The sequence below is a fragment of the Bombyx mori genome, chromosome 27 (genome assembly GCF_030269925.1).
Source record: "Bombyx mori chromosome 27, ASM3026992v2".
Classification (NCBI taxonomy): Eukaryota; Metazoa; Arthropoda; class Insecta; order Lepidoptera; family Bombycidae; genus Bombyx; species Bombyx mori.
Window position 1 is genome coordinate 323,212 of NC_085133.1, and position 25,042 is coordinate 348,253.

At 36.7% G+C, this 25,042-nt stretch overlaps 1 protein-coding gene across 1 annotated transcript in view; it reads right to left on the reverse strand.

Moving 5' to 3' along the window:
- The window catches only part of LOC105841689 (nuclear factor 1 B-type), a 60,421-nt gene extending 42,506 nt beyond the window's left edge, over window positions 1–17,915 (reverse strand). The window contains exon 1 of the mRNA XM_038020940.2: window positions 17,781–17,915. Coding sequence (XP_037876868.1) covers window positions 17,781–17,858 — 78 coding nt within the window. The 5' untranslated portion in view covers window positions 17,859–17,915. The remainder of the gene's footprint in view (window positions 1–17,780) is intronic.
- Between the last annotated feature and the right edge of the window lie 7,127 nt (window positions 17,916–25,042).

Consider the following 25,042-nt stretch of genomic DNA (forward strand, 5'->3'; position numbering starts at 1 on the left):
GAGATTTATCAAAAAACGCCTGAGCGACTGCCTCGTCTTGCCACTACATTCGAATGTCCGCAATTACAATACATACATATCACAGCTAATCCTCAATAGAATTAGAATGTCATAAAAAAATCCATAGCGCTCTTAAGACAAAATTCAAAAGACAAAAATACGCGCGTAAAAAAAATCTCAAATCCCTGTGAATAATTCCCGTTGTAACTGCGGCATTCTATTATAGTTTAATGGGTAACGGACGCGCAACCGACCCGTCCGATAACTATCTCATAGCAAAAGTCGACACGCGTACCTATCGCGGCGGATTGACCAACGGAACGTTCCCGAAAATAGGGATGTGCTTTAAGCCGAAAACTAATCATATATCACACAACATATGCGCCGACCAATAACGCCGCCGAAAGCCATACATCGACCTAATTGAATATTACACAGCAATTTGTGTAGCCGAAAATCTGCGCCATATTATGTGGCGTCAGTATATCGTGCAAGCGTGCCGTAAATGCAGTGGCGAGGCGTGTTATGGGGGAAATCGGGTGTGGGCATGGTTGTTTATGGCGTTTTCTATGGGCTTTAATGGTATTTAATATTTTATGGAGTTTGATGCGTAAATTCAATGAAGATTGCGTTAGTGTTTGGAAAATAAAATGCTCTATCAGTTTTGAAAGCAGAGAGGAATTGAAAACGATACTTATTCATAATAACTTATTAAAAATAACATTTAATATATAATAAAAACAGAAATTTACAAACAATTAATTAATTAATATTTAAAACTATCTGACCCGGCAGACTTCGTAGTGCCCCAATCGATAAATAAGAAACCTAAACTTTTGTATAAAATCAACTTAAAACAAAAAGGAATCCGTCCGACGGGGGACACATCAAAGGAAAAACAAAATTGTTATTTTTATTTAATTCCGAGCATTTTCATATTTATCTACATTTTAAACCTTCTCTGAACTTCCACAAACAATTCAAAATTAGCCAAATCGATCGAGCCGTTCTCGAGTTTTAGCGAGACTAACGAACAGCAATTCATTTTTATATATATAGATGAAGAAGATAGAATAGATAGATTAACAAAATACAATTAGTTTGTTAATGGACTTTCGCGAAATTATGTTCTGAAAGTTAGCAAATGGTAAATTTCCCTTATTTATCTTCAGTTACTTAGTATGAACATTCCGCATATCATTCAGAAATAGGAAATTACTGTTTATCGAATATATGCACCAAAAACATATTTATTATTGTCCACTATCCACACTTACTACGAGTAACTAATATTATAAATGCAAGTCAGTTTACATGTTAGCGTAGTTTGACCGATTATAGTGGAATTTTACAAAATTTTATTCAAATTTATTTGCCAAAGTTGACGAAAGCCCTACATCTTATTGTGTCCAGTCAATACAACATTACATTTGTTTGGAAGATTTAACATGATAATAAAACACCTGATACACTTGCAAATTGGCTTCCTCGTGCCACTAGCAATGATTCTGCTTCCTCACCATACATCCACAGAAATACGGCTATCAGCACCAAAATATTAATATCAGTCATCGTGGCCTAAAGGATAAGACGTCCGATGCATTCGTATCTAGCGATGCACCGGTGTTCGAATCCCGCAGGCGGGTACCATTTTTTCTAATGAAATACGTACTCAACAAATGTTCACGATTGCCTTCCACGGTGAAGTATCGTGAAATAAAAATGAAACCCGCAAAATTATAATTTGCGTAATTACGGGTGGTAGGACCTCTTGTGAGTCCGCACGGGTAGGTACCACCACCCTCCCTATTTCTGCCGTGAAGCAGTAATGCGTTTCGGTTTGAAGGGCGGGGCAGCTGTTGTAACTACACTTGAGACCTTAGAACTTATATCTCGAGGTGGGTGGCGCATTTACGTTGTAGATGTCTATGCGCTTCAGTAACCACTTAACATCAGGTGGGCTGTGAGCTTGTTCACCCTCCTAGGTACTCCTTCATATGCTCCTTCAAATATTTATGAATTTATCACCGACTAGTGGCCCCGCAGTAGTCGAAATTCGACTATAATTATTTAAAAATATAAGTTTAAACATTATTATGGTTCTATTGTCAAACATTATTATTAATTCGATAATTTAATCACAGTGTTCGCCAAAACTGCACCATAGATAAATAATATTAATGACAAACAATATTAATCTATTTTCAATTCGACCACAGACTTTAAACTATAACAAAAGTTTCACAATTGATAGTAAACAAAGAGTATATTTTTATGTGTTGTGTCAAATACATGGTAATGTGTGTATCGCTTTTTTTATTGAATGAATGTTTTTTTATACATAATTTAAAAAAAATATTAGCATTCTGCACTTCTCCTCTATATTCTCTATAAGTGTGGGAAATTTCATACTCCTTCGTCCGCGCAATTTTCGTAAAAAGGGGTACAAAGTTTTTGCTTCACGTATTAATATGTAGATTCGCTATACAATATTACCACTGAGAAGAACGTTCTGTGTTTCGGAGTACGACCTTTTTCAGAGTTTTGTTTTTTATTTTTTTATTGCTTAGATGGTTGGACGAGCTCACCGTCCACCTGGTGTTAAGTGGTTACTGGAGCCCATAGACATCCACAACGTAAATGCGCCACCCACCTTGAGATATAAGTTCTAAGGTCTCGACTGCCCCACCCTTCAAACCGAAACGCATTACTGCTTCACGGCAGAAATAGGCAGGGCCGTGGTACCCACCCGCGCGGACTCACAAGAGGTCCTACCACCAGTAAGTTGTACATTACAATACAAGATATTTACACAATACAAAATGTACAAAATAATTTAAGTGTATTTAAATTATGGATGCCTGTCACCTATATTATTTATCAATTACAGCCTACACTGCCGTGGAAGGGTTAACTTCAGACAGATATGCGAGCGTGAATAATACCCGGTACACCAAATCAATTTTACAAAGCTATTAATAGTTTCAGAGATCTTTTCGAGAATTCAAATACATATAAATACATGAACAAACAAACCTACTGTGCAGTTCTATCTGGTTATTTCTTAGTATTCTTGGTTACAAAAGACAAGTGATAAACTGATTTGATTGTTTTTAAATTTACGAATAAATGATATTTAGATTTGTTGTTTTGTCGAGAAGTAAAACCAAACATTTATTATAATACTAGCTGACCCGGCAGACTTCGCAGTGCCTCAATCGATAAATAAAGACCTAAACTTTTGTATAAAATAAACTTAAATATTTAATTCCGAGCATTTTCATAATTATCTACCTTTTAAACCCTCTCTGGACTTCCACAAATAATTCAAGACCAAAATTAGCCAAATCGGTCCAGCCGATTTCGAGTTTTAGCGAGACTAACGAACAGCAATTCATCTTTATATATATAGATAAAGATAATTGGGGACAAGTCACACACGGTTATCTGGCCCCCAAACTAAGATTTCCTGTTTTATAGGAGGATAGACCTATTTCTATCTACATTAAACTAAAACCCAAAGACTGTTCGTCTCGTATTGCCCGGATTGAGAATCAAACCCGGGCTTTCGGCCTAGTTGTGGGACCGCTAATTTTGCACCACCATGTCGCTCGTGTAATGATATATTAGGGTATATTTTCGTATATGTACTATAGATTTTATTATATACAAATCTATATACAGTCAAACCTGGATAAGAGAGAGTTCAAGGGAGCACAATCTCATTCTCGCTTAAAGAGGTTTCTCACTAACCCGAGTTTCTCGCTAATGCTCCCTCTGAATTTTATTTCGCGATTTTTCGGATTCAAACGCATTCACTATTTTAAGTTTATCACTTAATGACAGTACTTTAATTTTCCGTTTTGACATGAAGCAGAACAGAACTTTTCTTTGCAATTGATTAACGATAAACTGAGTAAGTCCGACAAACAGGACGGTACACAGCCACACGTGTCCATTCGAAAAGAAAGCGATAAAATAACAACGTTATTTAGTTCCACGAAATAGAATAGGTTCAATATTGACGAGAAAACAATTCAAAAAATATGGTAGAAAGTTCCACAAAAGTTAACAATGAGTCATAAAATAACAGATGTTAAACTTGTAATTTGTTTTTTCATTTGTTCCTCCTAAATAATATAAATAAATAAAGCTCGACTCTCGCTTATAGAGGTATAGATAAGTAGCAGTCTCACTTACGGAGGTCCATGAGGGAAAAACGACTCTCTCTTACAGAGGTTTCTGTTTCTCTCTAATAGAGGTTTTGGGAGCTTAAAACGACGGGTCCTGGCTATTACTCTCACTTATAGAGTTTTCTCACTTATCCAGGTTTGACTGTATATATAAAAATGAATTGCTGTTCGTTAGTCTCGCTAAAACTCGAGAACGGCTGGACCCATTTGGCTAATTTTGATCTTGAATTATTTGTGGAAGTCCAGAGGTTTATAAGGTAGATAAATATGAAAATGCTCGGAATTAAATAAAAATAACAATTTTATTTTGCCTTTGATGGGTCCCTCGTCGGACGGATTCCTTTTGTTTATTTTAAGTTTATTTTATACAAAAGTTTAGGTCTTTTATTTATCGATTGAGGCACTGCGAAGTCTGCCGGGTCAGCTAGTTATAAATATTTACAGTGAAGCTACGGCTGATGGAAGATATCAAAGTGTTTTAAATCGCGTCTAAGATTCTTGTGAATCTACGAAAATGCAACACGAACACTGAATCTCCCTTCGGGCAGGAGCAATCCGTCGTATGGGCTGGTTTCAGTGTTGCAGATTATATTTAGAGCTGAGGTGCCGCATTTAGCTTCGGCTTGCGCAAGGCACCGGCCGCCCGACCGCCTGCTATCGGGGAAATAGCACCATCACGATCAAAGGAAACAAGACATTTTTAATCATTTTAAAACGTGGGAGTTAACTCCACGACTGTTAATGCGATCAGTAGAACAAGAAAATTATTGTCAATCGTATCTTCTGTCGTAACTGACGAACCAAACCGAAGCCTATTTTTTATTTATTTCATTTACTTCAAATTTTGCATCCATATTACATTCATTAACATTTCATTTATACCAGAATAAAAATAAAAATAATAACTACAATCTTGGAATGAAACAAAAGCAATAATAATAATAAAAAACAAAAAATCAAATAATAATAATAAAACAAAAAGTCAAAATCAACATCAAAACCACCTTAACCTAAAGGCTGGTTTAGATCCAGAGTGCTCAACATGCACACGTGTCCAGTGTTGCATTATTGGGCAGTCCAGAGCCATCCATCCATCCAGATATGAGGAAGTTATTTTCATTTGTATTCGTGGATGAACGAGTTCGCAGCCTACTAACTGTTAAGTTAAAAAAGGCAACTTTAAAAAGTATATATGTAGCTTTATTTTCAATTAAATATTTGAAACGAACCAAAAACCGTAAGATCAAAAGCCAATCACCAATTCGCAGTGTTATTTATCGACTTCCGTAGTAATTGGGTCGTAATGAATTTGACAACAAACAGAAGGGCGTGAAAGACTCTTACGATAGCTTAATTCCGTGAAGCTCTGCGCAAAGCTCACACATTTTGTACAGAATTTCGAAAACATATAGGTAAGTTTCCGTAGTCAATAGAGCATTTTAATTATTATTTTTCGCTCAGATGGGTAGCCGTAGCTCAGCCCCATCTGAACATGAACGTAGACACTTTGAGGAGAAGAGAACTCAAGAAAACATTACGACAGAAATAGGAAAAGATATACATCCTAACACCAGTAATGACGCATTCATTTTGTGGGATTAATTTTTTGACTTTTTACAAACACGTGCTTTTAAAATACAAAATAATGCAAAAAGATGAATTATAGGGATGCATTTTTTTTAAAATAATTATTTAATGGTACCTTCAACGAAACTGCTTCGGACCAGTTGTGAATTACTGTTACTACTATTGTTTGACTCGTTAATGCTGTATAAGGACCTAAGAATCGCATTGACTCTCCCTCCAATCCCTAACTAAACTACTGATCGGCTTAGCTGAAGGGTGAGGTATGTTCCAAAGACATCCAGACTTCGATCAAACCTCTATAGATGAGCGGCGACACTCCGTGACTCCTATGGATTTCGCGCTTTTGAATACACTTCGCGACTTTCCAATTCATTTGGACAACAGTAAGGACACAGTGCTTCCATAGTCTCAAACCTGTGACTATGGAGCCGGTATGGGGTGGTGTAGACTGCTATAGGCGCAAGACCACGATTGATTAGATATTATATTATTATAAGAGATTTTTTTATTCCCTTGTAGGCAGACGAATATGCGGCCCACCTGATGGTGAGTGGTTACCGTCGCCCATGGACTTCAGCAATGCCAGGGGCAGAGCCAAGCCGCTGCCTATTTAGATATTGCTGACTTTTACTGATGGTAGGACATCTTGTGAGTCCGCGCGGGTAGGTACCCCCACTCTGCCTATTTCTGCCGTGAAGCAGTAATGCGTTTCGGTTTGAAGGGCGGAGCAGCCGTTGTACTGTTACAAGGGAGACCTTAGAACTCATGTCTCTAGGTGGTTGGCGACATTTACGTTGTAGATGTCTATGGGCTCCAGTAACCAATCAACACCAGGTGGGCCGTGAGCTCGTCCACACATCTAAGCAATAAAAAATAAAAACTTTAACCGGCGTCACTAGAAAATTGTCATCGAAAAATCGATCTAAGCCACAAACTCGGAAAGATAACAGTCCAACGACACCGTCTGCCGATGACAATTGTTCAGATAGTTCTCCACGAGATACGATATCTCGGGCAGGTAGGGGTTCTCCTGGAAGAATATTATTTTTAAAGAACTTTATTGAATTTTTTGTTTTTTCAAATGAAATGACTTATTAAAGCACTTTACCGATAAATGAGTCGTGACGGCTCGAATTCAGACTTCAATTCGACTATAAAACTTACAACCCCTAGCGTTCAAAACTCGACCGTAGTGACTGATACATCTAGATTGAAATTCATTTTATGTAGGACATTTTTTCTGTTGTTTTTGGCATTTTCAAGAGAAACATCTGATTATTTCCAATATTGTTTTATGAATAAGAAGAAAGCGCATCAATATCAATGATACATCGAAAAAAAAAGGTAATAAATTTGAATTATTGTGTAAGTAAAAATGATTTTATTATAAAAAAAGCCGTGGGGTGCATGGTATCAATAGTTATAAATATCTTTTGAACAGATTGAGTAGAAGGGTTATTTTGATAATATCCTGAAAAGCACCAAACGATTTCTTTTCAATTTTTCTTGTACTATTTTTAATTAAAATTTATTTTCTATTTTTAGTTGAATTTTCATAAAAGCGTATTTTTTTAGTTTTTTAAAATATTAATTTTTTATTTTTAGTTGAATTTCTATATTTTCAAAATTTTTCAAAAATTTCATCTGAATCAGTCGGTAACTTATCCGAGAAATAGGTGATCGGCGCGCCTGGTAGTTTCCCTTCTTGGTCTTGACGCAGACACTCCGGGTCTCAGGAAAAGAAAAAATCGCTAATCCTGATTATCCTAGTAAGGATAACGGATCAAAACTGTGCAAGATATTGAATTGTCATCGGTCCTTAAAAAGTATGCCAAATTTCGAGTCAATCCGATATTTTGAAGGGGGTCAAAATCATGTTCAAAGATTCCGTTACATACTAACATACGTATGAAGCTAATAAAAGCGTATTAATAAAAGAATAAGATCCATTGACAAATATATAAGGTACTGGAAGAAAACAGTTCTATCTTCTTTTAAACTTTTTTATTGGCAACACTAAGGCTTGTCAATTATTTAACAAACCAATCTCGACGTAATTGAAGGACATGAGCTTTAATTAATTAAATATTTTCGTACTTTCAAAGAGAAACAAGTACACGACCATAGCAACGGTGAGCAGTTACTGTAGCATGTTGACAGGGGCTCAGACAAGTCACTGCTTATCCTTTAAGGACTCTTTTCAAATCCTGTTTGAGGATTGATATGTCATAACGCTTGTACAGTACCGGGTATATTCCAGATCCGGGAAAATCTATACTCTAAATACAACTGTGACTCGACTCAATAGGCTCAGGTGGTGGGAATTACCTCAGCTCCGAGAGACAACGGAATCATAGTGACCAGTTCTAAAGAGACATTCAATTTTTTGTCTCTTTCATTCTATTCCATGAACGAAAGAGACACATACAGTCTACCACATAGTTGTTGTAGAGTTATTAACAAGGAGGTAAAAAAGTTCCTCTTCCCTGGACGGTACTTGGCAACGTTTCCATGTGTACTGCCAACTGTACACGGTCCGGCCTGGCCTTGACACTGCCATTCTCAATGTCACTCAGCGACAGACGAAACTATGGACTAGCGTTACAGAAATATGAATATACATGATACTTGACACTCGTGTAGTAAGATTTTAAATAAATTATCTCGCACAAAAACGAGGCAACGGAAGGATCTCATGATCAAGCTGCCAATAAGGCAACAGCCGCTGCCTCCAAGACTGTTTTTTTTATTGCTTTGATGGGTGGAGGAGCTCACAGCCCACCTGGTGTTAAGTGGTTACTGCAGCCCATAGACATCCACAACGTAAATGCGCCACCCACCTTGAGATACAAGTTCTAAGGTCTTAAGTATATAGGTAGTTACAACGGCTGCCCCACCCTTCAAACCGAAACGCATTACTGCTTCACGGCAGAAATAGGCAGACTCACAAGAGGTCCTACCACCAGTAATTACGCAAATTATAATTTTGCGGGTTTGATTTTTATTACACGATGTTATTCCTTCACCGTGGAAGTCAATCGTGAACATTTGTTGAGTACGTATTTCATTAGAAAAATTGGTACCCGCCTGCGGGATTCGAACACCGGTGCATCACTTCAACACGAATGCACCGGACTTCTTATCCGCTAGGCCACGACGACTACAAGACTCGATTGTGTTAGTCCAGTCACTCGTTAATCGTCCATTAATCGTCTCGATTATTCGACTAAATGTTAATTTAAATCGAGAACGGGTAACACCGAATGGAGTTGCGTTAGTCATGGCGGACGAACGTATAGTCACTCTATTCTCTTGTTGACCGCACTAGCACGCGGTGGTCATGCACAAACACATTGACTCTAAATCAGCAATTATTATTGCAATTCCTGATTATTTTAGTAATTTAACGGTATATATAATTAAAGCAGTGAAAAGTCGATACTACAGTATATATATTTCAAAATTTCCTGAATTTAAATCCTCATCGTGGACTTCTATGCTGACGAGTGCTCCCGCCCCCATGATACATATTCAATTTATCATTGTTCATTAATTTCAATTTTGCATTTTGTTAGAGACATAATAATTAGAAAGGATGCTTAAAATGCTTCTCGATCCATGACATTCAGAATCCGTTTTAATCTTCAAATATATATATATTATTTGTTTCACTCAAATGGGAAATTCAGCAGACAGAAACCATGAACGCGAATATTTCAAAGCTTACAGACGAAATCAAATGCAAAAACTAGTTTCAACTAAACACCCCGACGTCCCATTAAACTTAACTAGGTCGTTACAAGACGTGAAGCAATTTCTGTGCGAGTTGTAACTGCGATGCTAACAGACGGAGCTGCTCCTGGGACGTGTGTAATGAAGATTGTATAACTTTCGTATTCAAATGTAATTTTTAAAGACGCTCATTACTGCGGTATGCGTTGCGAGACGGTAGAGCCGGTCCTGTCTATTCGGTGCTGATAAGATGAGGCAGGTAGGCAGCGGCTTGGCTCTGCCCCTGGCATTGTTGAATTCCATGGGCGACGGTAACCACTAACCATCAGGTGGGCCGTATGCTCATCTGCCTACAAGGGCAATAAAAAAAAATTAATAAAAATGAAACTTTAGGAAAATAAGGCCGGCGGACAGAGGGGTAGCGATCATTTGAGAGAAAAGTCATTGAGTGGTTATCGCTGTGTTGCCTATTGTCATTGCGAAACATTCAGCCGTCTCGTTCAGAGGAACTGGTCAACCACATCACAATACCGTGAGACTTTTCTTTCGTGATCATGGTCTGGTGTATGTGATGATCGTGGTCATCCTTACAACTCCTAACATCAATACCGAACTAAAAACCATAAGCTTTTAATAAGACGTCCGGTGCATTCGTGTTGAAGCGATGCACCGGTGTTCAAATCCCGCAGGCGGGTACTAATTTTTCTAATGAAATACGTACTTAACAAATGTTCACGATTGACTTCTACGGTGTAGGAATAACATTGTGTGTAAAAATTCAAACCTTCTTATGAGTCCGCATGGGTAGGTACCACCACCCTGCCTATTTCTGCCGTGAGCGGTTTAACTATACTGAGTCCTTAGAACTCATATCTCAAGGTGGGTGGTGGCATTTACGTTATAGATGTCTATGTGCTCCGCTAACCGCTATGCAATAAAATAAAATAAATAAAGAAACGTCTAGCTCTGATTTCGAAATAAAGACCTTGAAAGACCTTTATTTTTTCTTTGTATCGGTTTTTCTGAATCAATCTGAGGAGTGATTCTGATGGGATTCTAATATCTCAAGAACCGCATATTATTATTATTATAATCCGGTAAAATTTTAGTAATTCGTGAATTTCTGAAAAATAGACTAACAATATTTAAAATTCAACCCTCTGTGGTTTTCATTAGCACGATTTTTCTTTTATACTGAAAAGGACTCGATCCCAATTCCTATTCAGCGAATGTTTGATTAACTTTGTCATATTTTAACACGCTCACAACGTCGAACCATATAAGGCAAAACTACTACCAAAACCTTGTACGTACGATAAAGGAATATTATATAAAGAGAGTCCTTGACGGCCCCTTGTCCTTGGCCAGTGATTAATGACGTCAGGGGAATGTAAACAAGGACTCTTCCGGGTACATGATTTGACTCGAACATTCTATGATTTATTGAATCTCCTGTTACTACAATAGTTTCCATGTTATTGTAATTAGGAAAATTAGAAATGACATAAATATGGTATTTTTATTTGTAAGTATGGAACATGGATGAAGGACATGTTTACAATACGCCGATATGTTCATACGTGTAGACAGCACGCGGCGGCCGTAAGTGATACTACTGGTGAGAGAGTAGTGGCTGTGGATGTGAAACCACGTCTAACGACAGTCGCAGTGAGGCGAGGCCCAACTCCACTTACATATTAAAAGTTTTCAAGAGTCTAAAAATGAACAGTTCATCTCGGATTTGTTTTATCATTGTACGATTTTCTAATTTTCAAACACTAGCGTTTTTCCGGTTCACGGACAACTGCGGCTTAACTTGTTACAATCAAAGGTTTCATTACTACGCTATCTCTTCAAATCTATCTATATATTACTAGCTGACCCGGCAGACTTCGTAGTGCCTCAATCGATAGTTAAAAGATCTAAGCTTTTGTATAAGATAAACTTAAAACAAACAAAAGGAATCCGTCCGACGGGGGACATATCAAAGAAAAAACAAAATTGTTAATTTTATTTAATTCCGAGGATTTTCATATTTATTTACCTTTTAAACCTTCTCTGGACTTCCACAAATAATTCAAGACCAAAATTAGCCAAATCAGTCCAGCCGTTCTCGAGCTTTAGCGAGACTAACGAACAGCTATTCATTTTTATATATATAGATAGAAGATAGATTACCGGAAAATTTCAATACTAAAATATTACGTGAATGCCTTTCCAAAAAAAATATTTTTAATTATGCTCTTTGTATCACACGATGAGTTGCGGCTTGAACTGCTAATTAATTAGTGACATTTATTTACTGTCTTTTGTTCTATTGGCTCATAGAAAGTTCATGGAAAAACTGTTTAACCGTTTTTAAGCAATTTTATTTTTAAAAGCTGATAATTAAACTATTTGATTCCCAATACTTCAATTATGACAACACAAGATTATTAATAGACTACTTGTATTATTATTTACTACAAAAAATCAGGCATCCGATTCCTATAAGCCCTGGGCATACAGTGAAGTCCTCATATTGGCAATTAGAAGTATTAAGATATTGTAATTTATAATAAGTGCACATATATCCTTTTAATCCTATTGCTCATCTCCCGATGGTAAAATCAAAAATATTAACAGAGAATCCCATCTGCAATAACAAGTAAGTTGTTGTCTACAACACATCACGAAACATGCCCATTTTTATACGAACAACGAACAAACAGATATAAAACTGAGGTCATAAGTGTATCCCTCCTCGGAGGAAATAAAAACCAAGAGCTAATAAATAAGAATAGGCGAAGTTGAGAGGCGATTAATAAAACGAGATGCCTCGACAGAATGGCGCTGCCTATTTTCGCATTGAAAATTAATGTTTTACTTTGGATAATTAGTAAAAGCTTCTTTAAGTAAGCGTTATTCTTTCGTATTGAAGAAGTTTTCGCACGACAAAAACAATTATTAGTGTGCTCTGATTACTCTGGCTACAGGTTACAACTAGCTTTACATAAATTTATTACAATGTGAACATTGAAACAATAATGATTGTAATAATTTGTATGCATCAATTTTCGATTGAAATTAATTAAGAAAATAATTTGATAATTACTGTTGTCTCACAAACGATTGTATCATTTAAAAAACATATCACAAACAAAATGCTGCGTTCTCACTGGATATTAATTTATATTATATTTATTATCATTTTTACATTATATTATAATACGCAATTGAGACCAAGACTAATAACCTTAATGCGTGCGACGGTATTCATATGTGACTTTGAGATCCTGGGACCACTTAGCATCGAGCCGTGAGCATATTCATCCCTTAACACGATAAACATAATGTTACATTGTGAAAATAACTTAGTGGATACATTTCAGTGACAAAAAACTTCAGCTTGTTGATTTCAAATAAGACAAAAAAAAACACATACCTGTAATTAATCCAAGTATTCACTTACTGTTGCATCGACCGCCGGACCTGCCACTAACATACTTAAAAATTAACCCTTAAAGGTGTCGAACAGAGAACTAAACTTCCTAACAATACTCAAGGTACCTTCTACAAAGTACCTGATAACTCAATATTGGCTTCACAAAACAGCTAAATATCGAACTAAACGAATTTATAAATTTACTGAAAGGTCGTGCTTGTGTTGATACTTGCACACCAATTTTATTTTTACACTCCCGAATTAAACAGATGTTTTTTATGCAAAAAATTTATATAATCGCTTTGATAAACTTTAATCAAAAATTCCTCAAAAAAAAATCTAAATTTTGATTTAATCCGACTTTTTCTATACAATTTTAAAAACTCTAGAGCGATTATTTTAAATTTTAATAAAAAAAACCATAGAAAATTAATCATTAGTTTGACAACTAAGTAACCTAATAATAGACACACACATACTGAAATATTGTAGCTGCAAAAGTATTAATAAACAGACACTTAGATTAAATACTCTCATCTGAAAGAAATTCAAAACCATTGAAAAATTATTGTAAATATCCTTTATTACTAAATATTTTGGAATTAGCATAATAATTAAACGATACTCAATTAAATCACAAATGTATTGTAATATAATTAAACGTATCTTAATTTCTGTTGTTGTCAGTTGTAATCAGAATAGAGTATTTAATATTGTATACTCAGGCTTTACTTTACAGACATTCAATTGAACGTTAAAATACTTTTTGTTACAGTAATCCCAATAAGTTTTTAAAAAACAAAACCATAACATACAAATTTCATTGCTGGAATTATTGATTACGAGACGCTCTGTACGGATTTGAATATACTTAATGTTAAGTATCAGAGCAAGGAAACAGAAACAAGGACTAAACGAACGTGGAACAAAAAGTATTTTAGCGGCTGATAACATAGACACTGAGAAGATTTTGAAAAGGTAAGTAAATAAAAATACACCAATTTCCAAAAGTCCATTGCACTGATGGAGTTGCAGAGATTGCGTATTGAAATTAAAAAAAATTGATTACGAATCAACATAAAATCAAATAACGAGAACGTGCATTACATTCTTGCGGGGGTGCATTCAGGAGTCATGCACATATACACCGGGCGTACACAAATATCAGAGAAAAACGGGAGGAAACACGAAGTCTATTTAATTACAGATTACTTATACTAATTAATTTTAAGCTGTAATTATATTACGGGATTACTAAAAAAAATTATTATCTAATTGAAAACTTCAAATAAGTCATATTCCCATTTTTCTTGATTGTATGAAATTAAATATTTCACGTGCCATCTTTTAATTTTATTCATTTATTAAATCATAATGTTTACGTTTTTCTAATAACACATAAATGTGATAAAAAAATACAAAAGATGACACAACTGCAAATAAAATAATAAAAATATACATATTTTATGTACAATCATTGATGTGTGAATTTAAATGTATTTTTATAATTTAATTACGAGTGTTAATATCATTAAAGCATTAATGTAATATTTAAAAAAACTAATCTCCAATTAAACATGTATTTAAGAGTTCAACGTAAATAAAAAACAATTCAATGCGCTTATTCACACGAATACAAAAAAAATCACACGAACAATAAGGAACTAACAACAATTATATACGATTAAATATCAACATTAACAGTTAGTGAAAAACATTCAAACACCGAGTGGCAAGAAAAAGGTGTGAAGGAAGACACGAGGGATAGACATTGTATAGAGTTTGTAACACGGATGCGACGCGGATCGCAGCGGCCCCCCGGGTATTTTTCGGACACAATATTACTAACATTGATTACACACTAAAATGTAGACACGATTTTAACAAATGTATTTTATGTGAACAATTTAGATTACACTCCAAAATGGTTTTTTTTATGTCATTAATCAAACAAAATCATAATGTGTGTGTGTTATGTGATTTCCTACGGTTTAGGTTTTTATTTGTATAGCGTTCTTTATTTATTGTATGTTATATTTGATGGCATAATCATGAATAGAAAATAACTGATGTTGTATAAATTAGTTAAATTAAATAACAGAGCTAAACGTTTTTAATCTTTTATATTTTTCTGATATTATCTGATTTTAAAAAACTATTATGATTCATTATTAGATCCAGAATGAAAAATACTCTTATCTCGGAAGCAATTAACAAAGTACTACTTATTGAAAGTCAACGCCAGGAAATTCTGACTGATATTGATATTATTATTAATATTATAATCTTATAAAAATAGCGGACTCCACCAAAATATTAACATCGAAAAAAGCACACGTCCCAAGCGTCTGCCCACAGCGACTAACGCAATAATATATATTTCGTGCCGATTTAAAATGTCCCTATTTCACAATTTTTATAGTTTTAAAACCGGCGAATGTAACGTTTTATTGGCGTCCCAAAATATTTTAAGTACATTAACACTGACAACGGACTAGAGACGCTTGTTTGTATGTCAGGAAACGTTTGGGAAAATAATGTTAAACTTCTTTCTATTAGATCGTTTTTTATTACATACAATCAGAGATACGTACGAGTATTCCTGATACAAAATGGAGACCTTATCTTGAGACGAGGTAATTGAAAAATATTTTTATGTGCTCCAATAGAATTCAGGGGAGATAGGTTTTAACTCAAAATCATTATTACGATCGCCCAAAGTATCTTACACTTTCTAAGCCGTGTTTTTTATAAAAATAAATCTTTCATTATCTCGATGACCTGTATATCAGCGATCATGCTAATAATTAAATAATAATTATAATTTCGTTTCACTTTAGTTTAGCCCAGGTCATCTCTATATTGGCCCGTCGTAGATACGTTGTAACAGCACTGCACTACCCATTAAAGGAAACACAATTTTCGCAGACCGAATGCAGTTCTTGCTGCGAAATTAAATTAGGAATTCCAGTTATCTAGCGATGGTTGTTGTTCCGGTTCCGTTGGCCGCGCTGAGCTAGCGTTGGCAGGGGTTGGTGAGGGTTGGCGAGGGTTGCTCTCTGGCGGCAATCGTTGTTGGCATTGTGTTTGAAGTAAAATTGACAGTTCCGTTTCCGTGGACAGATGAGACTTTACTGTTTAGAATTAGATAGGATTAACTAACTTTGATTTTTCATCGACTAAATATTTGAACATCATGCTTAATAGAGCGTATTATGAGCCCGCACGGATTGGTAATACCATCCTACCTATTTCTGCTACGAAGCATTCGTGCGTTCCAGTCCGAACTATGGAACATTTATACTATTAAACTGAGATTTTAACTCTATTTCTCTAACTGATTGACAACTCAGATCAGACGGACCGTAAGCTCGTTCACGGAGCTTTGCAATAAAAAATAGTAAACATCATAGTTTGTTATTAATTAAAAAATTATTAACATTAACCGTTTTATCATTTACGTATTTTTCGATCTCGCTTAGAATAAGGTCTATTTAACATTTATGAGCGCTACATAACGGTAGAGACGTAAATATAAAATAGGTATATTTCAAATTAATTGATTATCAAATGAAATTGTATTTATATTTTTATATTAATTAATAAAGAAAAAAAATAAAATTTTATTCAACAATAATACTATTGATTGGCGAAAGTAATTAAAAAAATAACAAATCCACTAAAATGATATTCCTAGATGAATAAATTCCTATTCCTAGTAGGACGTATTATGAAAGTGCTTTTTTCGATGTTCGAATCCGAGGCGTTCCATTAGCAAAAAGCACAAAACTGCAGATATGAATGGGCGTTATGCTACGCTATGCCGTATTTCCCCTGCAGTCCCACATCTTCGTTCCCATATCGATTGCCATCCACAACGCCATTATATAAATCTTATCGCCCTTTTACTAATAAAACTTTAGTTAGTAATAACGTTACTGTGACGCTGTAACGTAATAAGATTATATGGAGCGTGCTCGTTTATATTTGTATGGAGCTACCGTATTCCTAACTGTGCAAATGTAATTACTATATTTTAAATCTCATTTTATATTTTAATTACTTTTAAATTCTTTGATTTTCTTTTTTTTTTGTATTTTGTCTTAAATCAGTTTTAATTTTTTTGAAACGTTTTGTTTATTTTTAATTATATCTTTACGATTTGATACTGACTTGAAACAAAATTATGTATGTGTGGGATTTGAAAAATATATTAAAATTTTAATGAATAAATGTAGTTTGTATTATTAATATTCGTTAATTCAATTAGAATAATAAAATTGATTAATTGAGATTTAAATGGAAATTTTGTGTAACGCGTAACTTAGAAGTTTTCAAACGTAGATATAAAATGTCTGTGTGTATTTTGTCTCAATCGATTCCCGTAGAATTTTCGTTATAACTATTGCAATAAACAGCAATGACATGTAATGGAAATAATAAAAACTTAGATCGTAAAATTTTGTAGTTGGGACATCGAACTCGCAGCCAATTCTTACTTTAACCATTAACCGTGGAGTACGGGAGCCGGAGAGTGCTCAACTGTCACCGCTGTTTACTTGGACTTCTATCGATCTGTTTACACCACACATACACTCCCGGACCCCTTCTCCCACTAACCTAACCTCACTTCCGAAGAGCACGTGTCAAAGATTAGGAAAAATAATCTGTAAATATTGGAGAAAATCTCACGGCACGCGATCCGCTTTCGATCGTCGGCAGAATGAAACGTCCCCAAAATACCCGGGCGGCTGACGCGCACAAGCGACACCATAGCTCACAACATCTGTTAATATGATCATTGTTAATTACATATGGGTTTTGTTGTTAATAATTGTAGCCACCTGTCCCGAGGAGGGCGCTTGCAAGTAGGTCGCTACGTCGTCCACCATGCAGGCTCGCGGCAGCTCGGGTAGGAACATAGTCCGCTAGAGGGGGCGCATGTCGCGTGCGGCCGACGCGGCGCCCCGCGTCACACTGCCGCCTCGAGCCGCCCGCTGCCCGCCCTCGCTCAGGGATGTCACACACACCACAACCATCACTACACGCACATACATACATGTATAAATGTGACAATTGTAACTGTGTGCTTAGCATATCCTACGCATACACATTCACGCATGTCATAATTGAAATTTATTGGAAAATATTATGTAATTTTGTATTTCAATTTAATAATTGATACTTTCACTATTCGAATTAATAAAAACCCAACATGAAATTCTATACACCTCTTACGCATAGAAAACTAGGTGGCAAACAAAACTTAACATTTTTATCTTGATACTGTGTAAAACTGTGAAAACGACTTTAGTGGCAGCACAGACAAGCGAAAATAAAGCAAAATTATTTTGTAACACATACATAAACAAGCTTAAACCCCCTCTATCTAAGATGAATAAACCATGAAAACTGTTCTGCTAGTCTACTTATCAAAATCAATAAAACAGGAAAGCTCGCCACTCATATAAAAATAACTTTTCGTCTACATAAGAATTTAAAAATGAACTAAATTGAATTGAGTTGAATCTACTACGTTTTTTTGTTTGCTAATTATCCAGCAATAGCCGTAACCGAATTTATAAACGCTACATTATAAAATATAAAAGCAACCTCGGTGTCAGCCCTATAGTACGCCGTAATGCATTCGGCACTTGCTGCGTCTCGGCGCCGCTCGGACCCGATCGGTACAAGCTCGGGCACGCTCGGGAAACTCTTTCAAATTCGGAACACATACATGACTTATCTTTTCGCATCGTATATGGGATAACCACCTTTATGCTAAAAGGCATAAAACCTAAATTTGGACGTATTTATCAATGTTCAAGTACACAATTCGACTTAAGAAATATCCTAATTTATTCACGTCTTCTCTTGCTAATTTTGACTTTAAGTCTGAACGTATAAAGTCGTAATTGAACTGCATATTATTTTTCAGCTGACTCGTCTATAAATGTCACATTAGAGTTGCGGGTGTGTGCGTGAGATGTGAACACGAATTGGGCGGAACTGGGCCGAGTTTTCGGGCACTTTTAGATTGTTTTTAAGATAATTTTTAGATTTTTTCTTGCCCTTGACTATTTGTTATAGGGTTAGGTTTGACAGACAAAGGTCATCGATTCGATACGAATAGTGTTAATGAAAGTAATGCGCGAGTACCCCAGCGTTATCATTAGCCGTAAAACTCAATTGAAAGACCGCGAATTCAAAAACGGACAGAAAACGTTCTGAAAACTACATTCGTAATTTTTTTAAATGGTCTACCCGTTTAGTTAATAGTAATGAACAATTTTTTTAATCCACGTTGTGTTCAAGATTACCAGAGGTGAATTCTTCAGTAGTTACAATGGTCTAAGAGTGCCTCCTACTTGAATCAAATTATACAAATAAAAATAATGAAAAAAGCGATTTAAAAAAAATACGCCATATGATTCCATTAAGACGTCTCCAAAATCTTTAAGCTCATTATTATATTGCCACCGACAGATTGACAAGCCAACAAAATGTATATACTTAGTGATGCCCATAGAGATACACACCCTGTATATTGACCACTTATTAGATTAATTCAGCCATCAGCCCATTTGCGCTAATTCGTTATTATTCCCACGTCTACGTGTCTGGTGGACGTGGTCGTCATCTGTCTAATTTGTTTTCTTTTTTGTTTATGTGGCTAGACGTGCTCACAACCCACGTGGTGTTAAGTAGTTACCGGAGCCTATAGATAGTTAGCAAGCGGTCGTGGCCTAAAGAATAAGACATCTGATACCAATTTTTCTAATGAAATACGTACTTAACAAATGTTCACGATTGACTTCCACGGTGAAGGAATAACATCGTGTAATAAAAATCAAACCCGCAAAATTATAATTTGCGTAATTACTGGTGGTAGGAGGACCTCTTGTGAGTCCGCATAGGCAGGTACCACCACCTTGCCTATTTCTGCCGTGAAGCAGTAATGCGTTTCGGTTTGAAAGGTGGGTTAGCCGTTGTAATATGAGACCTTAGAACTTATATCTCAAAATGGGTGGCGCATTTACGTTGTAGATGTTTATGGGCTCGAGTAACCACTTAACATCAGGTGGGCTGTGAGTTCGTCTACCCATCTAAGCAATAAAAAATAAAAACTACCGATTCATGCTTTTTTAACATTCTCATTGAGGAGTAGAGTGTGAGAATACTCCTCAATGAGTTTTCAATTTTTGTATATTTAGATATACAAAAAGTTAAAATCTTCACTAACTTAAAAATAAGTTTGTAAACTACATTCGATCTAACTTGATATAGACAAGCTTATGAGACAACTTAGAAAGTGTTACAAACTTTTGGCATAGTCAACGGGCACACAAACAACACACATGTATCTATCTATAGCATTTTAAAAGCTCATGATAAAACATTATCAAGTTTTCGGAATGGTTTGGCCAAAAGCTTCACTTTATGCGTACACACCTTTTATTTCGTTACGTAGTTAGCTCACGGCTCACTTGCTTTTGATATGAGCCCATGGACAACGACGTGGATGTCAACGCTCACATTGAAACGTGACGTAAGAATTTCAACTACATTCAATAACGATCCGTATGTTCCATGGGGAGTGCTCTGAGGAATTGTTCGAGATGATACCGGCATCTCGTTTTTACCATCGCACCGCCCGCCACCGGAGTAGAGTTCATCCATACTACCTGGAGCCACTGCGGTCATCCACAGTGCGTTTCCAGAGATCTTTTTTGCCACGTACCATCCGGCTATGGAATGAGCTCCCCTCCACGGTGTTTCCCGAGCGCTATGACATGTCTTTCTTCAAACGAGGCTTGTAGAGAGTATTAAGCGGCAGGCAGCGGCTTGGCTCTGCCCCTGGCATTGCTGAAGTCCATGGGCGACGGTAACCACTCACCATCAGGTGTGCCGTATGTTCGTATGCCTACAAGGGCAAAAAAAAAAAAAACCATCAGTCTCTTCAAACCGCAACTTTTTTTTTCATGGGGGTTTGAAAAGGCCTGTGGGGAAATATACGACAAAAAGAAGATCTTCCACCGGTAGACCGACGGTCCGAATGTTGTTGTTCGGAACTTGTATATATACAAGCTTATCTTGAAAATGTCGTAAGCGAGATTCAGGCATCTGTCAAATATCTTGCGTTGTATGATTGCTACCCACCACAGGCCGTTGGAAGGGTTGCAGGGTAAACTCCTTAAATATAATTCACTCACTCACTCACTACACGCGTTGAAATCTACTCCCGTTGCTAGGTCCTCGTAGACCGTCTACGGACGTAGAACGGACCCGCGGCGTAGCGCTACGTCGTAGAGTTCGTCTATTCATTAAACAGAGACATGCCATTAGGGCTTAGTGGTATTGAACATAGTAAATACCGGTCCGGGTGCGAGTCTGGTCACGTGTAGCTAATATTTTCTGATTTTCTGTTTAGCTAAAGTGTTTGAAACCGTATGAAATTTAAAACAGACGAGATTTCTTTGAAGAATTTACAGGTGCTAATTAAAGAAACTGATATAGCCATTTGGTACGTGAATAGTGTATCTGTACTCAAGATTTAAAAAGCAAATGAAAACAAACTCACCGCCTACCTGATGTTATGACAATACTGGAGTCCATAAATACTATGACGTAAATACGCTGCATTAAGGCATGAAGTTAAAGACTCAAGTACATTGAAATAAGGGTCTTTGTAGCGGAATTAGCCGAGATGGTGGTACCGTACAAACTCGTAGAGACTCACAACACGCCCTACGACTATGTACCAGTAAACTTAAACAGAAAACCGGCTTTGAATAATATACGTGTAACTGATTAGCGAGAGTTACATAAGCGCTGCGCAATGTAATGTGCAAGTATTGTACCAGGCATAGACTAGTTAAGGGACAGAGAAAGCTCATGGTTTTAAAGCTCATCCCTGTTAATTGTATGGTTTACGGTAGGCAGCGGCTAAGCTCTGCCCCTGGCATTACTGAAGTCTATAGGCGACGGTAACCAGTCACCATTAGGTGGGCCGTACGCTCGTCTGCAAGCAAAGGCAATAAAAAAATAAAAATAAACTACTGTCTTCCATCTTTTTACCGTGAAGAAACTTCTTCGTCTTCTTTATTAGAGATGAGAAAATTAATATGATTGAATACATTTATACTTTGTCCGAATATGTTGAGAGTTTTGTGTAGATTCTAGACTTTGGAAAACACTTATCAGTAGGTGGATGTGAGTATGCTTTATTCATAAATGAACTTCCAATTTTCAGTTTAGTAAAAATTGCTTCCAATCACAAACTGTGCATTTAGTAACAAAAAAAACGGCAGGTTTTAAAAAACAGCACGGTTGAAGCCGCGTGCAGACTAATAGCGTCCTAAATGTGAACGAATGCATTCTCTGTCTACCCTACAATCTGTAAATAATCAGAGAGCAGTAAATCTAATACAGTAGCGGCTGAATCGTGTGTCGTATATTATATTAGGCGCAGCACCCGCGACTTACTGGCTTAGGACTCTTCCACACTTGCGACGGAACGCTCTAAGTTTGGTCTAATCTTCACGACAACAACTTGCATTTTATATCTTTTTTTTTACTCCTTAGATGGGTAGACGAGCTCACAGCCCACCTGATGTTAAGTGGTTACTGGAGCTCATAGACATCTACAACGTAAATGCGCCACCCACCTTGAGATATAAGTTCTAAGGTCTCAGTATAGTTACAACGGCTGCCCCACCCTTCAAACCGAAACGCATTACTGCTTCACGGCAGAAAATAGGCAGGGTGCTGGTACCTACCCGTGCGGACTCATAAGAGGTCCTACCACCAGTAACTACGCAAATTATAATTTAGCGGGTTGCATTTTTATTACACGATGTTATTCCTTCACCGTGGAAGTCAATCGTGAACATTTGTTAAGTACGTATTTCATTAGAAAAATAATTGGTACCTGCCTGAGATTCGAACACCGGTGCATCGCTCAACACGAATCCACCGGACGTCTTATCCTTTTAGGCCACGACGACATAACGTTTAAACTTATAATTTCAATTAATTAGAGTCAAATTTCGATTACTTTCTTACCACTAGTATAAAGTTAACGCGTCAATTGAATTAAAACAATGTCTCTACTATCTTGTATAGTATCCGTGAAGTTTTTTGAAAACATCAATAGTACGGTTGGGCATATGGGACATATTTATTTTACTTACCTTGTGGTTTTTATTTATTTATTTTTTATTACCCTTGTACGCAAACGAGCATACGGCTCACCTGATGATGAGTGGTTACCGTCGCCCATGGACTTCAGCAATCCCATGGGGCAGAACTAAGCCGCTGCCTACCGCTTAATACTCTGGTTAATACTTGTGGTGAATGAGCATGCATACTACGTCAATGCCACGAGTAGTCTAAATGCCACGTAGCTGCTGGGACGAAGGTGGATGGTACCGAGAGCTGATTATATAGTTTTGGAGGGGCATGGCAGCGTACAAAGCTTGAAATTGCGTGACACAAGACGAAGGAGCACGGAAAGTATTCCTGTGGGACGACTACTGTTAGCGGTAGGCAGCGGCTTGGCTCTGCCCCTGGCATTGCTGAAGTCCATGGGCAACGGTAACCACTCACCATCAGGTGGGCCGTATGCTCGTCTGCCTACAAGGGCAATAAAAAAAAAAAAAAAAAAAATAGTAGATTGTATATAGCAATGTCGGTCGACCTCTAGAACTTAGAAGGCTACAGTTATTTCGTTACGGGTCATCTGCTTCCTAGCGCAAAAAGATGTGCCACCGAACTATTAAAAACTATTTTCAAAGAAGATTTCTTCAAATTATTACTAGCATTCCAATATTAAACAACGGTATCCTAATCGCCGACAACTACACAATTGCTTCAGCACCAAAGTGAAAACGCTGCGGTATTATCGCACTGATCTAAACGTGCCCTTACAATGCACTGCCTTAATGCCAAATGCGATTTACTGCTCGCAATTCACGAGTTTTACTTTAGAACTTACAGTTCATTAGACGACTGTTCCTTTATACTTTCGTAATGTACGAAGCGATGAATTGTATTGAAACAAGGATAAACTAACTTTTTCTTTAGAAAAAATTTGATTACATCTACATTTCTTTTTAGTATTTTATCGACTAAGCAATTGAAACCCAACATCAAAGATTTCAGTAACAGTGTTCTAAAACGTCAAGCCACCAGCAGCGAGATATCTGAGGGCTTATTTAACATGATCCCCTCATCTCAACCTTGTCATCATCTTAAGCAAGATCGTTCACTCTGAGATGAAAATTTTGAACGAGATCGCATGATTTTGTATATCATTCAGCAGTGGAATGGAACTACGCGAGGTTTTGTAAGCGGTTTTTCATTTTAAAAAAATTCAAGAATTTTGGAGAGGATCCTTAGCTTCAAGCAGCGGTTCCGCCAAGATAATTCTGCAGACATTATCGATGTCCACGTGCGACAGTGACCCCTCGCCTTCGAGCTTTCTGACTTCGGAAACATAAAAATCAAACACATTATACATGTGAACAGCTTGATAGCTACCTGATAGCGGGTACTTTTTAAAACGCACGCATGTTACAGCTGAGAAACGGTTAGGTTAAAATTTTCAGCATACTACACTTGTAGCGATGCACCGATGTTCGAATCCCGCAGGCGGGTACCAAGTTTTGTAATGAAATACGTACTCAACAAATGTTCACGGTTGACTTCCACGGTGAAGGAATAACATCGTGTAATAAAAACCAAACCCGCAAAATTATAATTTGCGTAATCACTGGTGGTAGGACCTCTTGGGAGTCCGCACGGGTAGGTATCACCACCCCGCCTATTTCCGCCGTGAAGCAGTAATGCGTTTCGGTTCGAGGGCCGTTGTAACTATACTGAGACCTTAGAACTTATATCTCAAGGTGGGTGGCGCATTTACGTTGTAGATGTCTATGAGCTCCAGTAACCACTTAACACCAGGTGGACTGTGAGCTCGTCCATCCGTCTAAGCAATAAAAAAAAAACTTGTACTTATATTTAAACACTTTCGAGATGCAAACTGTAATTAAATGAAATTTAAATTAATATACATTTATTATCTATCACTAAGGACCATTTCATG